Raw genomic sequence first — 18,686 nt, 5'->3', positions numbered from 1 at the left:
TAAAAAGACTGAAAATAAAGTTGACAAAACATTCAGAAAGTAAAGCAAAAAGACAAAGAGAAAATAGGAGAAAAAAAGATAAGGTTTTTAAAGAATCTGTCCAGGAGACCCCAAATCCTAATAAAAGGAATTCTAGAATAAGAGAACAGAAAAGACTGGGGAGAAGAAATAATTTTTTCTTTGAAGATAATTTCTCAGAACTGAAGGAGTCTCCAGATTGAAATGGCCATCAAGGGCCTAGCATATGGGTGAAAATACACTTTTACCAAAGCATGTAATTGTGAAATTTCAGAATGCTGGGGACAAACATAAGATCTTACAAGGATCCAGAGAGAGGGGGAAAAAAGAAAATCACACAGAGAATGGCAAAAGATTTTAAAAGCAAGGTTAGAAGCCAAAAGCTAATGGAGCTTATCTTCAAAATTCTAAAGAAAAAAAGTTTTGAACCTAGAATTCTAATATCTAGCCAACCTACCAATCAAACAAAGATGTGGAATAAGAAATTTTCTGACATGCAAGGTTTCAAAAAATTTACATCCTATGCATCCTTTCTCAGGAAGCTACTAAAATATGAGGACTTAAACCAAGAAAGAAGAAGAAAATGGGATCCAATGTAACTAGGCATTCAATATAAAAAAGAGGTCATGTGAATCCCTGGGATGATGGTGAATGGAAATTTCAAGGTAATATAGTGTGTGTGTGTGTGTGTGTGTGTGTGTGTGTGTGTGTGTGTGTGTGTGTGTGTACGTGTCAAGCCTAGAATGTAATTTGTCCAGATTGGAGCGAGCCATAAAATTTCAGATGTCCTCAAAAAGATAAAATTGATGTAACACCTGACATGTTTGGACACATTGAGAGATTTACACAATACCCTCTCATTTTTGATATCTGATCTTGGCATATAATGGTGAGTGATTTCTTTATGCATCACTGACTTTCCTATAAGGAAGCTTATAGACTATGAAAAGGATCTGATGGTACCATGGGGCCACAGTTACTGCTTCAACCAACATTATTTACAAAGAAATTGAAATGACAAAGAATCAGTCCCACCTTTATTATGGTTAACTCTGCAGAGTTTCTTGGTGTCACCCAGAATAATTTGTAGTCTTCACATATCAGGTATTGTTGTTGAATGCAATAATCCTCATTATCTGTTGAGAAGGTTTGATTCCATTTCAAAATCACTGTGAATAGGTATAGCTCCCTAGCTTTTACTTCCTGGCTTAAGGGCTAAAGGCACTCACTTTATATTTGCCAGTTAGTAGCATCTAGAATACTTTTCAAAATCATTTTTTAAAAACTGAAAGAGGGGATAAAAAAATTGAAAGAGGGGAAGACAGAATTCCTATTGTTACTGGGACATGAACTTATCAATGTGTCAACTTCTATAATGTTGTTTCTTACATTCTAGAAATATTGATTGTACTTAAGCATCAAATTCAAGTACAAATAATCACTTATTTGTATACTGTCATACACAAAAGGACATGCATTCAACGATACTTACCTAATTCAATTTCCTTCTCTATTTCCAAATTAGGCATTGGTCTATCTTCTACAAAAAACTCTGTAGAGGTACTCAGCTCTGGTAGGGATTTTAGTAGTTGTCTGCGATACTGTGAACACCAGGGTGACTGAGTAGGGCTGTCTGGGGGAAAAAAACGTTGAAAAAAAATTATCCCAAAACTTAAAATGGGTATTATAACAGAGGAGGGGGACAAAAAACCATGACTGCATGATCAATACTGCTAACCTAACAACACTCATCTATCTCAGGTCTTTATGATACCGAACTCAGTTAGTACTCACTTATTCTAGAGATTTCACAATTTATGGTAACTTTTCTAGAGAAGAAATACTTATACCTCGGTTTGCTCTGATAAATAAGTGTTCACTGGACATGGATATAGATATTTGTTTACAAATGGTATATATGAACCTACCTGCAGTCTCACTAGTGAGCTCCAGTTTCTCAGGAATTTGAAGACATTTGATGGAGGAGGTGCTTGTAACCGAGGCAGAAGATCCAGAGAACCCAGAGGAGTGTGTGGCTTCACCGCTGTCTTCAATAATTGGGCTGAAAGAACCACAGATGAGTCAATCCTCAAGGGGGTAATTTACATCAACTTTATTATACTTTTATTTGCTATTCAATAGTCTCAATTTTAAAGTCCATTATTTTCCTGAAAAAAAAAAAAGATTCATAATCAGAATCTAGGTAACTTTATCTACTCTGGTTGAAAAGCAATGCCAAGCATTAAATTTATGTTTTATTAACCTAATCTATAGGAAATGCCTTATTCTACATCTATTCTAAACTGACTGAGAAAAACTAAGACACTAACTTCCTTCCTCTTTATCCCTTCTTTGGACTTTATAACTCTTCAATAAGCAAAGGTCAAGAAAGAAAACGGGAAATTATTCAAGGTGAATACATGCTAGAAAATGTGAAAAAAGTTTGAAAATACAGTTTTAAAAGCACAAAGTGGCAAATTAAAGAATATTCCTGGGCCTCCCTGGTGGCACAGTGGTTAAGAATTTGCCTGCCAATGCAGGGGACATAGGTTCGAGCCCTGGTCTGGGAAGATCCCACATGCCACAGAGCAACTAAGTCTGTGCGCCACAACTACTGAGCCTGCGCTCTAGAGCCTGCAAGCCACAACTACTGAGCCCACGTGCCACAACTACTGAAGCCCACCCTAGAGCCCATGCTCTGCAACGAGAAGCCACTGCAATGAGAAGCCACGCACCGCAACGAAGAGTACCCCCACTCGCCACAACTAGAGAAAGCCCACGCACAGCAAAGAAGACCCAATGCAGCCAAAAATAAATAAATAAAATAAAATTAAAAAAAAAAGCAGCTTGCTCCTTAAAAAAAAAAAAAAAAAAGAATATTCCTAAAACTGGAATAAGTTTGTTTAAATCAGGTGACTTTTAAATATGGAGAGATCACAAGGCTTAGTCCCTGGCTCTCTATGCCATTCCCCCCTCTTCTTTATTCATTTCCATCTCTCTATCAAAAGATACTTTAAAAAAACAAGTCTCCAGTGGAGTCAAGATGGCTACCAGGAGGACGCGGAATTCGTGTCTCCTCACAACTAGGGCACCTGCCAGGCACTGGTGGGGGACCACAGACATCTAAGGGGATGGGAGGAAGCCCCAGCCACCAGGTAGGACGTGGGGCGTGGGGGGAGTGAAGGGGGAAGAGAAGTGGAGGGGGGACCGGACTGGCACCCCTCAGGGGCGCCTGAGGGAGGTTAAGGGATCCCATGCCAAAAGGGGGAAATTGGGGAACCATTAGGAGGGCAGAGGATCAAAAGGGAGAGTGGCCAGGTTTCCACTGCCCACTTGGACCCCCAGGAACCTGCTGAGATCCTGGGCCTGATCCTCTGCCCACTGAGGCCCTCTCCAGACGTGCGGGTCCTGAGGGAGTGGGAGGGAGGGAAGGGGGAGCAAAAGTAAAGGTCGGACCTCAGGGACCAGCACCCCTGAGGGGTGTCTGGGGGAGGGAAGGAGTTCCTACACCCAGCGGGACCCACCCATGGTTAGGGGTCCAGTGGCCCAGTGGGGGTAAGGTGGGGGAGACCCTGCCAGAGACCGTCGGGGAGGGGCATGAAGGAACGGAAGGTAACACGGCCAGTGCCTTCCGTGTCCAGTCAGGCACTGGGAAGCCTGTTGGGCTCCAGGGCCTAATCCTCTGCCCTCGGAGTCTCCCTCCTGCCCTGCAGAGCCCAAGCCCCGCCCCTACACCCTCACTCAGGGCCCTACCTCCAAACTCCAAACGCCACACTCTAGAGGTCCTTCTTTCCATGTGCTGCCTCTCCCCTTCTGTGCAGGTCCTAAGCAGAGGCCCCGCCCTACGCTCAAACGGCACCCCCATGCCCTAGGTCCTGCCCCACCCTAAACCCCGCCCCTGCCTAAACTCTGCCCCCATAGTCAAGGCTTTTTTTCTTTTCTTTTCTCCTCTTTTAGATTGGGTTCTGTTTTACCTTGTTGATTCACTGCTGTTGATTCTTTTATATTTTTATTTTTCCTAATCTTTTATTATTCTAATTTTATTTTATTCTTTATACTTTGTTAGTAATCTCTCCTTTTGGCTTCTTCCCCACCCCACACTCCTTTTTTTCCCTTTTTTCTGCTGTGGTTTTATTTTACCTTGTTGCAGTTGCTTCAATTATAGTTTATTTTTCCTAATATATTTTTTATCTTTCTAATTTTATTTTGTTTTTTATTCTTTGATATTGTACTGCTCTTTTTCTTCTTTCTTTCTTCCTTTTTTTATTACCATGCCATAAAGCTTGCGGGATCATGGTTCCCAGGCCGGATGTCAGGCCTGAGCTCCTGTGATGGGAGCTCCGAGTCCAAACCGCTGGACTAACAGAGAACCTCAGACCCCAGGGAATATCAATCAGAGTGAGGCCTACCGGAGGTCCTCATCTCAGCACCAAGACCCGGCTCTATCCAACTGCCTGCAAACTCCAGTGCTGGACGCCTCAGGCCAAATGACCAGTAAGACAGGAATTCAGCACCACTCATCAAAAAAAAAAGAAAAAGAAACGACAGAAAAACTTGTTACAGACGAAGGAGCAAGGTAAAAACCTACAAGACCAAATTAATGAAGACGAAATAGGCAACCTACCTGAAAAAGAATTCAGAGTAATGATAGTAAAGATGATCCAAAACCTCAGAAACAGAATGGAGAAAATACAAGAAACATTTAACAAGGATCTAGAAGAACTAAAGAGCAAACAAACAGTGATGAACAACACAATTACTGAAATTAAAAATACTCTAGAAGGAATCAATAACAGAATAACTGAGACAGAAGAACGGATAAGTGAGCTGGAAGATAAAATGGTGGAAATAACTGCCAGGGAGCAGAATAAAGAAAAAAGAATGAAAAGAATTGAGGACACTCTCAGAGACTCTAGGACAACATTAAATGCACCAACATTCGAATTATAGGGGTCCCAGAAAAAGAAGAGAAAAAGAAAGGGTCTGAGAAAATATTTGAAGAGATTATAGTCGAAAACTTCCCTATCACGGGAAAGGAAATAGTCAATCAAGTCCAGGAAGCACAGAGAGTACCATACAGGATAAACCCAAAGAGAAACACACCCAGACACATATTAATCAAACTATCAAAAATTAAATACAAAGAAAAAATATTGAAAGCAGCAAGGGAAAAGCAACAAATAACATACAAGGGAATCCCCATAAGGTTAACAGCTGATTTTTCAGCAGAAACTCTGCAAGCCAGAAGCGAGTGGCAGGACATATTTAAAGTGATGAAAGGGGAAAACCTACAACCAAGATTACTCTCCCCAGCAAGGACCTCATTCAGATTTGACGGAGAAATTAAAACCTTCACAGACAAGCAAAAGTTAAGAGAATCTTCAAGAAATTCATGGAAAAGACTCTGACAAGTACAGGTTTCTGGTAACTGACTGTACTGCTGAACTGAATGAATAAGCATTTTCAGAACTCTAATGAAAAACTGATGAACTCATAAAAGTGCTAACAAAAGATCAAGATGAAAAAAAAATGAATTACATGGGACTGAGTGAACTGATGAGGATGAGTATAATTTTTGTGACTTTCTGTCTGAATTAAAAAAAAAAAAAAATCCCACAAGGACTCAGAGGCAAAGAATATACAAATCAATTTTCACTGCAAAGTAAAGGAGCTGTTACAGTGGAGGATTACTGGACTGAATGTCAATATTATGACATAGTATGAGTGTGTTTCATGTTTGGTAATTGCAATCATTGTTGCTTTTGTTGTGGTCATCCATGTACAATGCTTGGTGTCAGTCTATTTAAATCTTGTAAAAAAAAAAAAAAAAAAAGTTAAGAGAATTCAGCACCACCAAACCAGCTTTACAACAAATGCTAAAGGAACTTCTCTAGGCAGGAAACACAAGAGAAGGAAAAGACCTACAATAACAAACCCAAAACAATTAAGAAAATGGTAACAGGAACATACATATCGATAATTACCTTAAATGTAAATGGGTTAAATGCTCCAACCAAAAGACATAGACTGGCTGAATGGATACAAAAACAAGACCCGTACATATGCTGCCTACAAGAGACCCACTTCAGACCTAGGGACACATACAGAATGAAAGTGAGGGGATGGAAAAAGATATTCCATGCAAATGGACATCAAAAGAAAGCTGGAGTAGCAATTTTCATATCAGACAAAATAGACTTTAAAATAAAGACTATTACAAGAGACAAAGAAGGACACTACATAATGATCAAGGGATCAATCCAAGAAGAAGCTATAACAATTGTGAATATTTAGGCACCCAACATAGGAGCACCTCAATACAGAAGGCAAATGCTAACAGCCACAAAAGGGGAAATCAACAGTAACACAATCATAGTAGGGGACTTAAACACCCCACTTTCACCCATGGACAGATCACCCAAAATGAAAATAAATAAGGAAACACAAGCTTTAAATGACACATTAAACAAGATGGACTTAATTGATATTTATAGGGCATGCCATCCAAAAACAACAGAATACACTTTCTTCTCAAGTGCTCATGGAACATTCTCCAGGATAGACCATATCTTGGGTCACAAATCAAGCCTTGGTAAATTTAAGAAAATTGAAATCATATCAAGTATCTTTTCTGACCACAACGCTATGAGACTAGATATCAATTACAGGAAAAAAACTGTACAAAATACAAACACAGGGAGGCTAAACAATACGCTACTAAATAACCAAGAGATCACTGAAGAAATCAAAGAGGAAATCAAAAAATACCTAGAAACAAATGACAATGAAAACATGACGACCCAAAACCTATGGGATGCAGCAAAAGAAGTTCTAAAAGGGAAATTTATAGCAATACAATACTACCTCAAGAAACAAGAAAAATCTCAAATAAACAACCTAACGTTACACCTAAAGCAATTAGAGAAAGAAGAGCCAAAAAACCCCACAGTTAGCAGAAGGAAAGAAATCATAACGACCAGATCAGAAATAAATGAAAAAGAAATGAAAGAAACAATAGCAAAGATTAATAAAACTAAAAGCTGGTTCTCTGAGAAGATAAACAAAATCGATAAACCATTAGCCAGACTCATCAAGAAAAAAAGGGAGAAGACTCAAATCAAGAGAATTAGGAATGAAAAAGGAGAAGTAAAAACTGACACTGCAGAAATACAAACGATCATGAGAGACTACTACAAGCAACTCTATGCCAATAAAATGGACAACCTGGAAGAAACGGACAAATTCTTAGAAAAGCACAACCTCCTGAGACTGAACCAGGAAGAAATAGGAAATATAAACAGACCAATCACAAGCACTGAAATTGAAACTGTGATTTAAAATCTTGCAATAAACAAAAGCCCAGGACCAGATGGCTTCACAGGCAAATTCTATCAAACATTTAGAGAAGAGCTAACACCTATCCTTCTCAAACTCTTCCAAAATATAGCAGAGGGAGGAACACTCCCAAACTCATTCTATGAGGCCACCATCACCCTGATACCAAAACCAGACAAAGATGTCACAAAAAAAGAAAACTACAGGGCAATATCTCTGATGAACATAGACGCAAAAATCCTCAACAAAACACTAGCAAACAGAATCCAACAGCACAGTAGAAGGATCATACACCATGATCAAGTGGGGTTTATTCCAGGAATGCAAGGATTCTTCAATATACGCAAATCAATCAACGTGATACACCATATTAACAAACTGAAGGAGAAAAACCATATGATAATCTCAGCAGATGCAGAAAAAGCTTCTGACAAAATTCAACACCCATTTATGATAAAAACTCTCCAGAAAGTAGGCATAGAGGGAACCTTCCTCTACACAATAAAGGCCATATATGACAAACCCACAGCCAACATCATCCTCAATGGTGAAAAACTGAAACCATTTCCACTAGGATCAGGAACAAGACAAGGTTGCCCACTCTCACCACTACTATTCAACATAGTTTTGGAAGTTTTAGCCACAGCAACCAGAGAAGAACAAGAAATAACAGGAATCCAAATCGAAAAAGAAGAAGTAAAACTGTCACTGTTTGCAGATGACATGATACTATGCATAGAGAATCCTAAAAATGCTACCAGAAAACGACTAGAGCTAATCAATGCATTTGGTAGAGTAGCAGGATACAAAATTAATGCACAGAAATCTCTTGCATTCTTATACACTAATGATGAAAAATCTGAAAGAGAAATTAAGGAAACACTCCCATTTACCACTGCAACAAAAAGAATAAAATACCTAGGAATAAACCTACCTAAGGAGACAAAGACCTGTATGCAGAAAACTATAAGACACTGATGAAAGAAATTAAAGATGATACGAACAGATGGAGAGATATACTATGTTCTTGGATTGGAAGAATCAACTTTGTGAAAATGACTATACTACCCAAAGCAATCTACAGATTCAATGTAATCCCTATCAAACTACCAATGGCAGTTTTCACAGAAGTAGAACAAAAAATCTCACAATTTGTATGGAAACACAAAAGACCCCGAATAGCCAAAACAATCTTGCGAAAGAAAAACGGAGCTGGAGGAATTAGGCTTCCGGACTTCAGACTATACTACAAAGCTACAGTAATCAAGACAGTATGGTACTGGCATAAAAACAGAAATATAGATCAATGAAACAGGATAGAAAGCCCAGAGATAAACCCACGCACATATGGTCACCTTATCTTTGATAAAGGAGGCAAGAGTGTACAATGGAGAAAAGATAGCCTCTTCAATAAGTGGTGCTGGGAAAACTGGACAGCTACATGTAAAAGAATGAAATTAGAACACTTCCTAACACCATACACAAAAATAAACTCAAAATGGATTAAAGACCTAAATATAAGGCCAGACACTATCAAACTCATAGAGGAAAACATAGGCAGAACACTCTATGACATAAATCACAGCAAGATCCTTTTTGACCCACCTCCTAGAGAAATGGAAATAAAAACAAAAATAAATAAATGGGACCTAATGAAACTTAAAAGCTTTTGCACAGCAAAGGAAAACATAAACAAAGCGAAAAGACAACCCTCAGAATGGGAGAAAATATTTGCAAACAAAGGAACTGACAAAGGATTAATCTCCAAAATACACAAGCAGCTCATGCAACTTAATATCAAAAAAAGAGACAACCCAATTCAAAAATGGGCAGAAGACCTAAATAGATATTTCTCCAAAGAAGATATACAGAATGCCCACAAACACATGAAAAGATGCTCAACATCACTAATCATTAGAGAAATGCAAACCAAAACTACAATGAGGTATCACCTCACACCGGTCAGAATGGCCATCATCAAAAAATCTACAAACAGTAAATGCTGGAGAGGGTATGGAGAAATGGGAACCCTCTTGCACTGTGGGCAGGAATGTAAATTGGTACAGCCTCTATGGAGAACAATACAGAGGTTCCTTAAAAAACTAAAAATAGAACTACCATATGACCCAGCAATCCCACTATTGGGCATATACCCTGAGAAAACCATAATTCAAAAAAGTCATGTACCACAATGTTCACTGTAGCACTATTTACAATAGCCAGGACATGGAAGCAACCTAAGTGTCCATTGACAGATGAATGGATAAAGAAGATGTGGCACATACATACAATGGAATATTACTCAGCCATAAAAAGAAACGAAATTGAGTTATTTGTAGTGAGGTGGATGGACCTAGAGTCTGTCATACAGAGTAAAGCAAGTCAGAAAGAGAAAAATAGATACCGTATGCTAACACATATATATGGAATCTAAAAAAAAAAGTGGTTCTGATGAACCTAGGGGCAGGACAGGAACAAAGTCACAGATGTGGAGAGTGGACCTGGGGACACGGGGAGGGGGAAGGGTGGGCTGGGACGAGGTGGGAGAGTAGCACTGACAGGTATACACTACCAAATGTAAAATAGATAGCTAGTGGGAAGCAGCTTCATGGCACAGGGAGATCAGCTTGGTGCTTTGCGACCACCTGGAGCGGTGGGATGGGGAGGGTGGGAGGGAGACACAGGAGGGAAGGGATATGGGGCTATACGTGTGCATGTAGCTGAGTCACTTTGCTGTACAGCAGAAACTAACACAACACTGTAAAGCAATTATACTCCAATAAAGATGTTAAAAAAAGAACAAAAACATGTCTCTAATTGCCTATTTGAAATTAGCATCAACCTACTCTACCATTATTTTAACCTCAATATTAAAGGAAAAATAAATGCCTCGTCTCTACCAGTCAGGTACACTTTGCTGAGTTTTCTCAAAGATACCATAACCAGAAAAATTTACTTTTAACCTTTAAAATCAAATCAGTTACTAAATCCCATTAATACTTTATCTGGAGGAGCCCAGCTGTCAGGTAAAGCACTTAGCACAGTACCCAGCAGGTAGTAAAAGCTTCATAATTGATTGTTATAACTGACAAGCACACACAGAATAAGAGAGCCTTCAAACAACCTGATTTGTACAACCTATAATCACCAGTCACCTCAGCTTCTTGATGCTGAGAGTTGGATTGTAGATAGTGCCACAAGCAGTTTGCTGGTCCTCAGAAGTCTTCACATCTAGGTCCTCTTCCTGCAACAGTCTCTCAGGATCAGAAGGGAGATCCTTCAAGGATATTACCTCATGAAAAGGAGTGGATGCAAAACGAGCTGCTCTAGCGAAGTCACAAGTGTCTTCTGGGTTAGGACAAATAGTTACATTCCTGAAACCTGTGATAATAGCATCCTCACTCAAGGGCTCAATTCCTGTAAATTCATCCTGAAAAACCACAAAAAATTTAGCTCATACATTTCAGTGAGCATATGAATGGCCTATCTTTTTTAGTGAAAGAGATACATATTTAGATAAGTGATTTTTAACACAGGGTGCAAAAGTATCATATCAGAATCTCTAGAGAAAGACAAATTTAAAAAGCACATCATTACATTTGAGGAAAAAGGTTTTGTATTATGAAAACAGCAAATTATATTTCATCGAAAAATACACTGTGGGGATTCTCCATACAAAGGAAAAATACTGGACAATGTTTTTTTCCCACCAATTTCACCTAGGAACTAGAGGACTAATACTATTTTTCTTCTGGCTTTGGCCTACAATATGTTCCAATAATCTGCTGTCCTCCTAGCTTTTAAGTCTTTTTCTTTGACAAATGTTTAATTTCTATTTTATTTCTTAAAGGTAATTCATGATCATCGTAGAAAATATGGGAAAAAAAGTATAAAATAATGGAAAACATTTAAAATATGCCTTTGTCTTTAAAAGTAATGCAGGTATATAGTTTTAAAAAGTCAACTAGTTTAAAAGGATATATAGTGAAAAAGTCTCCCTTCCACACTTGATTCCCCCTGACGTCTCCACTCCAGTTACTACTCCCCAGAGGCAACTGCTGTGACCATATACATCTGGTAGGATACATGCACAAGCATATTCTATGCATTTAAAAAAGAGGTTTTAAAACAAATGAAATTATAGCATCTATGCTAGTCTATATTATTCCTTCTCATTATATTTTTTAGTATATTTTTCTGTGCTATTAAAAATTCTTTAGAAACATGATGGTAACATTGTGGGTCTGTCAGAAGTTGACCAAATGTTTTAGGTTATCCCCTGTTTTTCACTGTCATAAAACTATTTTAAATATTCTTGTAGATTTAAATCTTTAAGAATATGTTAACTTTCTTAGGAATAATTCATAAAAGTAGAACTATCAGGTCAAAAAGGTAATTGAACACTAAGGGTCTTTATACATACCGCCTAACTGCCCTCGGAGGGATTGTACCACTTTATACATTTACCTGAAGTACACAAAAGTGCCTATTTCATTTAACCCTTATAGATACTAGATATTAATTTTCTAGATCATTACCAATATGATATATACTCTGAATTTCTGACTCAGCGTTATTTAGTAGAGGTGAGATACATCTAGAAGAAACAATAAGTGAAACTAAAAAATGTAAGATTAGAGTAAAATAGATGTCTGCATTCTAAGAATAAATTTTATGCAAATTCTACTTATGGCCCTATTAGTTTAGACACTTTAAATTTTTTTTTTTTTGTAGGGGAAAGAATCCTGGTAGGTATCTATTAACAAAATTCAAGTAAAAGGTTTAAGACAAAAAAACTAGATTGAGATTTACCCCTTTAATAATTTAGTCCATCCTTGAACAGCTGAACCTAGAACCACTACCTCCAAATCCAGCCTATCCATCTATTCTCTGGTGGTATTCTCCAGAACACAGTATGTAAAACTTATTCTTCCACATCATTATCTTTTCATAGCAGTCAGTGGATTACCTATATTAGAATTACCTGGGAAACTATTTAAAACCAATAAAAATACATGCTTGGGTTTTATCCCTGGAAATTCCAATTCAGTATAGTTGGAATGGGGCCTGAGCACTTTTAGTCATAAATGGCTCCCGAGGTTCCTCTGGGTTGCTGGAAATTTTCTGTATCTTGACATGGGTGAAGACCACATGGATATTCACATATATAAAAATTAATATTTGTCCAGTTTATGAATATAAAATATACCTCAATAAATAAGTAAATAAAAACATGTTTGAGTCATTCCCTAGGATGTGGAGAATATACTGTTTTAAATCACTATAGCTACTGATCATGTCTCCCTTTAAAAGTCTTCAGATTAAACATACTCAGTTCCCTTCAATCTCAAGACAAGTTTCCAGATGCTGGTTTGAGACTTCAATGAAATGTCACTGATAAAGATTATTTACTTTGTCTTGAATGTCTACACAGGGTCTTTTTTTATCCTAAGTACTATTATGTCACTAGTCCACAGTGGTTAAAACAAAACATTACTACAAAAAAAAAAAAAGGTTGGTTCACATAACTCTTTCATTGCCAATGTTTCATAAACATTTTATATAAAAAGAACAAAGATCCTTGGCTTTCAAGGCAGTGATTTTTCCCCACTTTAAAAAATTGAGATATAATTAACATACCAAAAACTTCACCCTTTAAAAGTGTGCATTTCAGTGGTTTTTAGTATATTCATAGGGCTTTGCAACCATCACCACTATCTAACTCCAGAACATCTTTATCACCTCAAAAAGAAACACCATACCCATTTGTAGTCACTTTCCAACCCACTCTCTCCCTAATCCCCTGGAAATCCCTAATCTACTTTCTGTCTTTATGGATTTGCCTATTCTGGACATTTCATATAAATGGAATCATACAATATGTGTTCTTTTGTGTGTGGCTTCATTTTAGCAGTGTTTTCAAGGTTCATTCATGTTGTAAGATATATCAGTACTTCATTCCTTCTTATGGCTGAATAATATTCCATCGTATGGATACACAACATTTTGTTTATCCATGCATCAGTTGACGAACACTGGGTTGTTTCCAGTTTTTGGCTATTATGAACAATGCTGCTATGAACATTCATGTAAAGTTTTTTGTGTGAAGATATGTTTTAAATTCTTTTGGATATATACCTAGGAGGGAATTGCTGGATCATATGGTAACTCTATGTTCAACATTTTGAAGAACTGCCAAACTGTTTTCCAAAGAGAATGCATCATTTCACATTCTCACCAGCAAAGTATGAGGGTTCTAGTTACTTCCCATCCTCACCAACACTTGTTATTTTGTCTTTTTGATTATAGCCATCCTAGAGCATGTATGCAATATTTCACTGTGGTTTTGATTTTCATTCTCTGATAACGGATGGTGTTGAGTGTCTTTTCATGTGCTTATTTCAAGCCAGTGATTTTCATTTTAACCCTAAACTTTTGTGATAATTGAATGAAACTATCCACTAGTCCATTTATATAAACTTAGGGATATTGCTCCTTACACAAACATCTGGAGATACATCCTCATTTGAGGTGATGCTTTCTGAAGTTTTGAGAATTGCAAGGGGTCTTCGTTGGGCTAAAACCCGTGGGGGATCTGCAGAAGGACTGGAAAAAGAAATATTTCATTTAGCAATTTTTCCCTTAACATAGATAACAGTAACCCCCTATTTCATCCTCATTTATGATAACAGAAAACTTTTAATTGTCAAAACAAAATAAAACCAAAAAACCCCTCAAACCTGATAGTCTTTTTTTCTGAAAGAAGAAATTCATCAAAAATGGAGAAAGGTACACTGGAACCTATAGAAAGAGAGACTAAATTTACACTCTTAAGAGTAAATGCCCTACTCTTCAAGACAACTAGGTCAATTAACATTTTTGCTGTTTGAAAGCAGAAAGACAATTTTGTTTATCTTTTATAATAAATAATTTCAAATATATAAAAGTAGACATCATTTAATAACAATTACCTAAACATGGATGATCTTGTTTCATCTTTATTTCCCACCACTACTCCCCCAAACCTAACCCAATTCTGGATTATTTTGAAGCAAATACAAAACACCATATCATTGCATATGTAAATATTTTAGTACATATTTCTTAAAGAGATAGCCTCTTTTTAAAAAGCATAATCTCAAAACATGATCATACTTATAGAATTAAAAATTTCTGTATTCAAATATCCAGTCAGAGGTTTCACATTTTACCAAAACTTTTTAGAAAGTTTGAATTAGGAATGCAAAGTAGATTCATACACTGTGACTAGTTGAAATGCCTCTTAAATTGCTTTTATTTTATAGGGTTTTTGTTTTTTGCTATTAATTTTTTATTTTAGAAACTGGGTTGTTTGCCCCATAATGCTGGATTTTTTGCCAATTATATTCTGTTTCACATGTTCTTCTATGCTTTGCATTTCCTATAAATTAATGGTTAGAATTAGAGGTTTAATCAGATTCTACTGAATTTTTTAACTATTTATAGATGGATACTCATGTTTCTACCACTTTTAACAGGTTTCTGAAAATACAACAAATTTGAATATAAAATAGCTTTAGTTGTAAGCTTTCCCCCCTCATTCTTCCAAAAAACCACTTTCCACTCTTGGCTGCTGGGTACTACTGATATGCTTAGCTAGAGTACACTAACTAAAGTGGAAGATTATTTTGTAGTTAGTATAAATTTAAATTACATTTAAACCAAATATTTTAAAGCAATGAGTTATTTTATAAAAATATTCTTTCAAATGTCTAACCTATCTTGAATCATATGCTTATAACTGAATTCCATGATTCAAAGATAACAGTACCTTAGTCCCTCTCTCTGCTTTCTTTCAAAACCTTTTACCACAATCAAGAAAAGTGTTTACACTTATTACATAATGCATTTGTATCAGTAAGGTCTTCAAGAGATTGTCAAATAAAACTCACTTTTAGAATGAGGCTGTTCTTGCCAAATGTTTTCTGCAAGTGAAGTTTCCCTGTGAAGAAATTTGTTTTAAAACATGTGCTTAGTACCCACAGAAAGAATTATTTAATTCTTAAATGTCCAAGAGGTCTTTTTATTAAATATAATCTTCTTCACTCTAAGATAAAGAAAATATTCTAGTACCATTAAACCAAATTCTTTAAGATAGAACCTTCAGTCATTAAAATTGTCATAGAATTATATTTGATAACAGATGTTAAGTTACATTAAGTTACATTAACAGTATAAGCAGATTACAAAATGGTAAGCTTTCAGTTTTATAAAACAAAACCAAAACAACAAATAAGAAGAAATATACCAATGTTAATACTAGTCATCTCTTGGTAGTAGAAATGGGTGGTATTATCATTTAAAAAATTATTTGATTGTTTTTATAAGAAACATGTATTTTTTTTTAACAGAAAAGAGCCAGCACCCAGACCTCTCTCATCAGCATCACAGCTTATGCTGTGACAAAGACTTGCAAAAATCATGTCTCAATACTATAAAAGTTAAGGAGACTTCAAGTCACTAGAGAGTCAAAGGTCGGTTCTAGATGCCCTCCTATAAGCATCATCCCTCCCGCCAATGCGGTCCTACCTGGCACAAGAGTTTACTGGGCAAACAGAATTGCATAGAGCCATTCCTGGTATTTCCTGAGACTCTGAAACAATTCGCAGTTCAGCTGTCTCCTTTGTAGACATCTTCTCTTCTTGCTATTTGCATTAAATAAACAAAATCAATGTGTCCCTCCTATATAGAAAATGCTACCTATTCTCAAGTTTTAGTGCCAAAATTAACTTTACTATACTCTTCCCCTAGACATCTACTAACCATATAAAATGTCTGTACCACAAAAGTTCTTCCCAATAATTCATGTTCCCAGTATAAACTGGTACTGTTGTACTCAACTGAGTAGTGGCAAGGAAATACACACTAAATTTCTTTAGCTAATCTCATTTTAATGGAACATAACTAGAATAAAAATCTAAAGTCAGAAGTAACAGAGTAGTGCTTTAGAGTATAACTAAGAAGTCAATAGTCTATAAATTGCATCACTTAAATGCCCCAAATTCCATTTGAAGTCACCTGTTAAATTACTTTCATGCTCAACTTTACTGATATTAATAGCGAAGAAACTATCAGAAACTGAGTGGGTCTGACAGGACTTTTTACCTTCTATATTTTTATATTGTTTAAATCTGTTTCAATAAGCATCAATTGTACGTATTGAAAAAGAGAATGACCTGATCAGTTGCTCTTTCTTGCTGAGTAGTTTGGATTTCTTTTAGCTTCTTCTCCATCTCTTCAATCTGCTTCTGCATTTCTGCTCTCTTCTCTGCACTGGTCAGTAGCTCAGCTAGAAACAGTGAAGTTGGCTGAGGCATTACTCCTCATAGCAATTTATCCTGTCAAAAACTGTCTTTGGGGCTCATGTCCTCAACATATGTTAATATTACAGATGAGAATGATACAAATGGAGCAAAGCCCTCAACCTGAGGTCTAGGTCTCTATTATTTATTCATTCAATCAATAAAAAATAGAATATCTATTATATGCCAAGCACAACTTTAAGAATTTAGGTTTTAGTGGTACATAATACAAAGTCCTTGGTCATGTGATGCTAACATTCAATTTGGGAGAGACAAACACAGAAATTAATAAGAAAAATCAGTTTTAAAAATAAAACTAAATAGGTGATGTGAGAATGTGTCACTGGGTAGGGGGATGGAGGTCAGGGGCTACTTAAGACCAGAGATCAGGGAAGATCATCTAAGAAAGTTACATTAGAAAGCTGTAACCTGGATGACAAGGGGCCAGTCATATAAAGATCTGGGGAAAGATTTTAGGCCAAAGGACTAGCTGGCACAAAGGTCCTAATGCAGGAACAAGATTATTGTGTTCAAGGATCCAAAAGAAGGCCAACATGGTTGTAGCACAGATAGAGGGAACAAAGTAAAAGATGAGGTTGGAGAGGTAGGCAACAGCTAAATCATGTAGGGGTAAAGACTCTACTGCATTCTAAGACAATGAAAAAACACTGGAGAATTTTAAATAAAGGAGTGACATGATCTGACTTTTTAAAAAAGATAATTTGCTGTGAATAAAATGGACTGTGTTAAGGCCGGAATGAGGGCAGAAAGTCTAAATGCAGTAGTCCAGCTAAAAGACTGTGGTTTCGATTGAGGTAACAATGGGAATGGTGATAAATGAAAGATTTATGAAATTTTTTGGTGGTAAAGTTGATAGGCTTATTCATTAGATGTGGGGGAATGGTAAAGAAAGAGGGATCAAAGATGACTTCTGGACTTTTTTTTGGCTTGAACCAGTTGCGTGCATGGGGATGCCTTTTATTGAGATAGGGAAGCCTGTGGTACATTTGCATATTGGGGTGTGGTTTGTGACAGAAATCACTAACTTTGTTTTTCTTTAAAATATTTATTTATTTGGCTGCACCACGTCTTAGTTGCGGCATGCAGGATCTTCCTTGTGGCATGCAGGATCTTTTAGTTGAGGCATGTAGGATATTTAGTTGCAGCATGCAAACTCTTAGTTGCAGCACGTGGGATCTAGTTCCCTGACCAGAGATCGAACCAGGGCCCCCAGCATTGGGAGTGCAGAGTGTTAGTCACTGGATCACCAGGGAAGTCCCAGTAACTATTTTTGGTTAGATTGAGTTTAAAATGTCTATTAGGATAGCCAATAGATGCAGGCAACTAAATGTGAGTCTGCGGTTCAGGTGAAATGTCAGGGATGGGGATATGAATTTGAGACTCCATGGCTTGCAAACAGTATTTAATCTATTACCTAAAGATAGCTGTTGAAAGAAAAGATAATTGGGATACTTCAGAACTCTCCCCTGGGCCTCAGGAAGAGGTCCTGAATGAGAAGAACAGTAGTAAAGGAAACTGAGTGGGAATACACATCAAGGAAGAAGCCAAGAGAAGCATTTCATAAAGTAGTATTTCATCAACTATGCCAAATGAAGCCAAGAGGTCAGTAAAGATCAGGACTGAGAAAGAGCCATAAGATTTGGCAAAAAGGAGGTTTCTGGTCACCGTGATCACTGGAATAGAAGGGATGCTTGAGGAAATAACAGGCAGCAAAAGAAGATTACAATTTCCCCAAAATTTTGCTGTGAAAGAGAGTATAAAAATGGGGTAGTAGCTGGAGAAGAATATGAGGATAATGGAGATTTTTTTTTTTTTTTAAAGAATGGAGACAGAGTATATATGTATAAATTAGTGAGAATGGTTTAGTAAAAAGGGAAAATGCTGGAAGGGGAAGAAAAAAGGGCCACTCCTTTGATAGGAACAGAGAAACATTAATTTTTTTCTTAAATTTAATTAATTAATTAATTTATT

General features: G+C 36.9%; 1 protein-coding gene and 1 long non-coding RNA gene across 2 annotated transcripts in view; one reads left to right on the top strand and one right to left on the bottom strand.

Moving 5' to 3' along the window:
• Positions 1-18,686, bottom strand: part of BUB1B (BUB1 mitotic checkpoint serine/threonine kinase B) — a 59,915-nt gene that overhangs the window by 11,642 nt on the left and 29,587 nt on the right. Inside the window, exons 10-18 of the mRNA XM_082384950.1 lie at positions 16,569-16,681; positions 15,922-16,037; positions 15,285-15,334; positions 14,094-14,154; positions 13,854-13,959; positions 10,509-10,783; positions 1,947-2,080; positions 1,511-1,651; positions 1,054-1,154 (exon numbers count right to left, since the gene is read on the bottom strand). Of these exons, the coding sequence (XP_082241076.1) occupies positions 1,054-1,154; positions 1,511-1,651; positions 1,947-2,080; positions 10,509-10,783; positions 13,854-13,959; positions 14,094-14,154; positions 15,285-15,334; positions 15,922-16,037; positions 16,569-16,681 (1,097 nt within the window). The remainder of the gene's footprint in view (positions 1-1,053; positions 1,155-1,510; positions 1,652-1,946; positions 2,081-10,508; positions 10,784-13,853; positions 13,960-14,093; positions 14,155-15,284; positions 15,335-15,921; positions 16,038-16,568; positions 16,682-18,686) is intronic.
• The window catches only part of LOC309625523, a 62,970-nt gene that overhangs the window by 24,576 nt on the left and 19,708 nt on the right, over positions 1-18,686 (top strand). The window lies entirely within an intron of this gene.

Source organism: Balaenoptera borealis (genome assembly GCF_965194805.1).
Source record: "Balaenoptera borealis genome assembly, chromosome: 3".
Taxonomy (NCBI): Eukaryota; Metazoa; Chordata; class Mammalia; order Artiodactyla; family Balaenopteridae; genus Balaenoptera; species Balaenoptera borealis.
This window is presented reverse-complemented; position numbering and strand designations above follow the sequence as displayed.